Source organism: Phacochoerus africanus, chromosome 16 (genome assembly GCF_016906955.1).
Source record: "Phacochoerus africanus isolate WHEZ1 chromosome 16, ROS_Pafr_v1, whole genome shotgun sequence".
Lineage (NCBI taxonomy): Eukaryota > Metazoa > Chordata > Mammalia > Artiodactyla > Suidae > Phacochoerus > Phacochoerus africanus.
In genome coordinates, this window is record NC_062559.1 from 10,332,214 (window position 1) to 10,338,213 (window position 6,000).

At 44.2% G+C, this 6,000-nt stretch overlaps 1 protein-coding gene across 12 annotated transcripts in view; it reads right to left on the minus strand.

The window, feature by feature from the left end:
• The window catches only part of LUC7L2 (LUC7 like 2, pre-mRNA splicing factor), a 59,998-nt gene extending 54,612 nt beyond the window's left edge, over positions 1–5,386 (minus strand). For 2 of the 12 annotated variants that reach the window (XM_047763750.1, XM_047763748.1), the window contains exon 1: positions 4,941–5,152. In XM_047763750.1, coding sequence (XP_047619706.1) covers positions 4,941–5,001 — 61 coding nt within the window. In that variant the 5' untranslated portion in view covers positions 5,002–5,152. The other 10 variants (XM_047763758.1, XM_047763757.1, XM_047763752.1 and 7 more) reach the window with 9 other exon arrangements.
• Positions 5,387–6,000: the final 614 nt, after the last annotated feature.

Sequence of the window (6,000 nt, forward strand, 5' to 3'; positions counted from 1 at the left end):
GAACCCAAGGATAATGCAGAGTTGTAGGAGTTATTATTATTGTTTTCTGGACTGCTGTGTAAATAGAGTTATTACTCAGAGGTCACATAATTTTTTTAAAGGATTATGTGGTTGGGTTTTTTTTTTCTTTTTTCTTTTGGCTTTTTTGGCCATGCCCATGCCATGTGGAAGTTCCCTCACCAGGGAACAAACTTGTGCCACAGCAGCAACCCAAGACCCTGCAGTGACAACGCCTGATCCTCAATCCACTGCATCACAAGAGAACTCCCACTATGTGGTTTCAGTGTATTGATATACCTAGACCTCAGATAAAATCAAGTATTTACTAAAACTGTTTAATCTCCCGCTTAACTACTTAACCTTGTTTGCTGGAATTTATCATGTTAGAGAATTTATCAGCTCTACAATTAGATACACCCCATTATTTTTTTAAATGTTTGCCTGTACGTTAAAGGCTATGCCTCCTTCACTTAAAATGAACAATCCAAGCAGAATAGAAGAATGACTTACAACTGACCAAGAAATAGATGTGGCTCATTATGTTTATGAGAGAAACGAAAAGAAAATGCTCTCAATGTTGATGACAAGTCAAGGAACACAGATTACAATAAAGATGATTTTATGAAGAAAATCCACTGAAGAAAACAATATTTCAACCACTGATTCAATAATTTATTTTGCAGAAAGGCAGCAATGTCATACTGTCTATAGGTTCAACAGTTATGTATCACTAAACTTGTGTTAGGGACAAGTAAATGACTTTATGAATTGTAATTTCCTGGTTATCTCCTAGGATGCATATCCTTCTAATTTCACATCCCACAAACTACAACTGCCATAGAATTTAACTGATCAGTAAAAAATCTTAAATTACGATGAACGTACTTGATAACTGAGGAAGTACATTGTATGTTTAGAAAGATTATCATCAAAAATAGCTAAAATTATCTGAAAGTTTTCACTTGCCCTAAACATTCCCTAACTGTAAGGGACAATTAACTCTATTCTATAGCCTACAGGTTATTTTTGAGGGCAACTGCCATTTCTGGCCTGTTTTAACTTTTCAGAGATGGCCTCTGCTCCCATTTAAAGGAATGGTATGGAATCCTCAAAACTACCTTCTCTAACTTCCCTCGCTGCAAAACTTAGGATGTAATCTAAATTCATACCCTCAACTTTAATGCCTATCCCTCAAACCTTGCAAGGCCTCCCTGGGGTAAGGACCAGAGACTTCTCAACCAAATAGTACTTGGTGGCAAAAGGGCTTTCTTTAGTTAAGGGATACTCTTCCGATTAAACCAACGCAACAAAAATGACCATAGTGTATGTGAGGACTCTAGGTTCCCCCAACCATCACAAAGACAATTCAGCTCAACTGCTGCTAGTCTTTTCCTGTTGCTCCTCCCTGCTTTCAAATGGAATATGTTGGGGGGGGGGCAAATTATCCCTTCCGCTCCCATCTATTAATGCTAACAACTAAAATGAAAGTATCTATAAAATTTAATGTACCTTAACCTTCAGAGAAAAATACTAATTTATATCTACTTATGGTTCCCTCCAAGAAACTTTATACTTATTTTTCAACATTTTTAAGGATAACATAAGAAATTATTTGGCTTCTCATTTAACAAATTATAGAGTTAACGTGAGGCAAAAAAGGTTAAGTGACTTACCCAACGTTACAATTAGAGGTACAGCTGGGGCTAGAAACCAGGTCTCCTGAGTCTCAGCCCAGTGCTCTTTTCTTTAGCCCATGATGCCTTATCAGAAAAATCCAAATACAGTCAGACCCCCAGTTACATGGGTATGAGTTACACTGATTCACATATACAAACTTTATGTAGTGTGACCAATGTTTCAACTCACGCGGTACCCTGCTTCCATTTATGCAGTATGCCAGGCATCGGCACGATTTTCAGTGGCACACAGGCGGTTGCCACCACCAGGGCCCTAGGCAAAATTGCAAAGAAGGCAAAGTTTGTCTTTGGCCCTCCCACCTCCCTTAATGCATTCCTCTCCCACCTCCTGGTCATCCCCCTGCCCAGCCTCCCGGCACCATCATGCTGCCCTCTGGTTATCCAAAGCCTCCCACTTCCACCACTCACCCAGAACGGACCTTTCTGGAAGTACTCAGTGATCCAAAATTACCTCTCCATTTCCCAACTAAAATTCCTATGTCAGTGATACCTAGATCATTTACATGATGAACTGACTTAAGTAAGTCAAAATAAATTATGCTTAACAGATTAAAATCTCCAAGGAGTTTAAAAAGGAACTAATTAAAAACTCTGATTTGGGGAAAGGGAAGAGGAAATAGACTTTTCATTGGGGGGTGGGGGGAGGTGAAAGAGAAAGCACCCTGGCCTCCTGTGCCCCTTCAGATTCCCTCAGACAGGACACTAAGAGTTGAAGGGGTGGTTATTGCCACCCAGAGTCCCACCATCCAAAAAGACAGTGGTTGCTTCATAGTTAGTCCCTGAGATTAAAAAAAAAGAAAGAAAAAAAGGTGGACAGAGCTACCTTCAACACCCTCCCACATACCTTTTCCATCTCTTCCCCACCTCTTGGATCCCCATTTCCACCTCTTAATGCCACAGACACCCAAGAGCATTCCCTGTAAGCTGTTCCTGTGTCCAATACAAAGCTTCCCACTTTATGGTTTCAAATTACATGGTGTTATTCAGGAAGGTATCCATGATCCCCTATCCCTGGATAACGTGAGGTTGACTGTACACTAAAAAAAAAACAATCCTAATTATTTAAAAGTCCTTAATAAGATGAAATATGTAAACTCAGTAACTCTCTTGTAAGAAGGAAAAGAATGTTCTGATTCTTATAAACATAAAAGAACTAATTTGGGTATCTTAAAAAACATTCAATTCTTTTCCTTGAAAGTAGTTAAGTCTTACTTCTGGCCCAACACAGCAGTGAAAATCCAGTCATTTCAGATAAATAATATCATGGACTTGTAAACATGATTTCAATGGTAAATCCTCTTAGTCTGGAGGCAAAAAAAATTGAGTAACAGACACATAAAAATATAAATTTGTACACAAAGCAGAGTGGATTTTAAGATATCCAAGTTTCTGCTAATTACACACAAAGGAAAAAAATGTGTGTGTATATACATATATACACACACATATATACATGTATATACATACATATATACACACACATATATACATACATATATACACATATATATGTACACACACATTTTAATTCAGCTTTGCAAGACCAGACTGGCTGCGCAGTTTGCAATTTAGCAGGTGATAGCAGTTACTTTGATCCAACTACCCTCCCAGTAAAATTAAGAAATTCAATCCATACAGAGGATACCAAAAAAGGTATCCATTTAGGATTAAAAGGATCATGTAAAGTAAGACTTAAGTGAGTTTTAGAATTTTACTATAAAGATTATTCGGTCAGCCAAAATCCTGGATTAAGCCCCTTCTCAACACCATCTTCATAATGGAAAAGGAGCAATTTAAGACATGCTGCAGTTATAAAAACCATTCTTCTCTGAAAGTGAAAAAATGATAACTGGCAGAAGTTTCCCCAGTGGTGTTTTTTAATTAATATTAACTTGCAAGGATTTACTACACAAATAAAATTCATTTCCTTCCCAGTCTTCCCCTCTTCTCTACACAACCACAACAGGTTTGCGATCTACATTTTCTATAAAGAAAAGTTGCAAACGTGGGTTTTTATTAAAACTGAACTAGGAACACTGAAAAACGATTCAAAGTATGCGCTGTTAAAAACATTTGAATTCAATGTTTTTAATCTACTCACACATTCTGCTGCAAAGCGCTTAAGGAAATTATAACAGTGGACTATTCAAAAGTTTGTGTGCCTTTTCTCTTAAGTCAAACAATTTAAATAACTTATCAAGAAAAAAAAAGCACTTCTTTAATGGCTAAGAAACTATTTGCCTTAACAAGCAACATACAAAAATGAGCAAGGGTTTGGCTTTGTTTTTAGGAGATAATGAACTAGAGCCTTCCTTCATATTCGCATGGATTTGAATCGAATTTCAAAGAGTACATTACTAATGATCATCACCAAAAAAGCAACAGCACTTTATCTTTTTATTTAGACATTCTCTATGACAAAAAGATATCCATCCAGCAATTAGTGGTTTTCTACATAAATTCTAACCTAAGCGCCTAAAAGGATCGTTGTTTCCCTCAATTCTACTTCACTGGGCACATTTTCAAAATGGTTCTACTTGGGCAACAAGCAAGATTTGTCAATATTTACTGAACAAAGCCTCTATTAAATTGTCTAACAAAATGGAGGTCTCCCGGAAAAACAGGCCGTAACACTTTCTTTTTACAAAATGGGCCAAACACACCCACCTCAAGAAACCATGGTTTGGGTCAGATTTCCCCATAAGAACAGTTGTTTCTGTGGGGGTCGAGAGTGCATCTCTGGGACTGGATTCCTAGTGAAAAAGGTTTTTCCGGACCCAGATAAGAGGAGCGGGGGAGAGGGGGTGTCACTTCTCTCTGGATTCTCTGGAGGGCGGCGGCGAGGGATGATCCCAAAACTCTGGGTTCGGAAATTAGCTCAGGGGGGCGGAGGCTTTAGCGGTCCAGGTACCTAATCAGCCACAAAACAGGCCGGCCGACTACCCAAGAGAGACGTGGGCTCTCCGGTCCCAGCCAAGTCAACACTGAACGCTTCAACTCTCCTTTCAGCCTCCAGGCCCCGCCTGACCCCATTGGCAGCAGTTCCCGCCAATCCGCTCGGTCACCGCCCCCCAAGCCCGCCTGCCCAGCCATGATTGGATGGGACGGGAGCTGGGACCTCGTGTTACCAATCTGGGAGCCCCTTACTCAGCCACACACGCAAGCCCAGGTGCACCCGCGGAACCCCTGCCCCTCGCTTTCCCGATCCCTTCCCCCACCCCCGGGGCAGTGGCAGAGACTTACCGTCCCGGGAGGTGCCCATCAACTGGTCCAGCATCGCGCGCATCTGGGCCTGCGCCGACATGGCGGCGGCGTAGCGGGCGGACGGGCCGGGGTGGGGCGCAGACCGGGCCCTCTCGGGCGGGGGGGAGGGGGCAGGGGGAAGGGGTTGGGGGAGGTGAGACGCTGTCTTGGTTGCCGCCGCTGCCTCGAGGCGTGCGGAAAAGGAGCCGGAGGGGCTGCAGGAGAGTCCGGGCTGCGTTCCTCAAGACGACGCGTACGTGGAAGGCAGCAGCCCCCCAAAGCGACCCTCGCTCCCTCACGCTCCGTCGGGTTCCTGGGAGAGAAGCGATACCGGCTAAGCAAGCTCTCGTCTCCAACACCGCCACCCGCCGGAAAACGTCAGCCCCCCCCTCCAAGCTCTGACGCCGCTCGCCGCCACCGTCGCCGCAATGTGAACGCGCACGCTCCTCGCGCTTAGTCGTTTCCCGCGGGGGCTCCACCAACCGGCGTTCAACTGTATATACTCCGCCCGCCCCGCGTAGGCGGGGCTCCACCCTAACGGCTCTCGGGCGCGTGCACGCGGCCTTCTCCCGCTCCTGCCAACCCCCCCCCCCCCGATCTCGCGAGACTCTGGTGCCTCAACGGCTCTGCGAGCCGGATCCGCCCGGGGCGCCAAAAGGTCTGTTAGGGCAGTGCCGCACGCCTTGCTGGCGAATCAGACCCAGGTTAGCCAGAGGGTTTGTCCCAGTCGAAAGTAAGTAGAGACCATGCCCGTCGTTTCGACTGAGGTTAGCAGTCTTATGGGCGTGTTCCTGATGAGTACTCACAGGTTAACGTGTTTTCAGGGGCCGACCTGAAAATCGTGTAGACTCGACCTTTTTCTCCCTGCTCCCCGACCCTTTATGGAAGGAGCCCTGGAGATCTGACAGCTGGGTCATTTTCCTTAATGACTTTAACAAATGACCTTAAGAGGAGTTCCCGTGGTGGCGCAGTGGTTAATGAACCTGACTGGGAACCATGAGGTTGCGGGTTCGATCCCTGCCCTTGCTCAGTGGGTTAACGATCCGGCATTGCCGTGAGC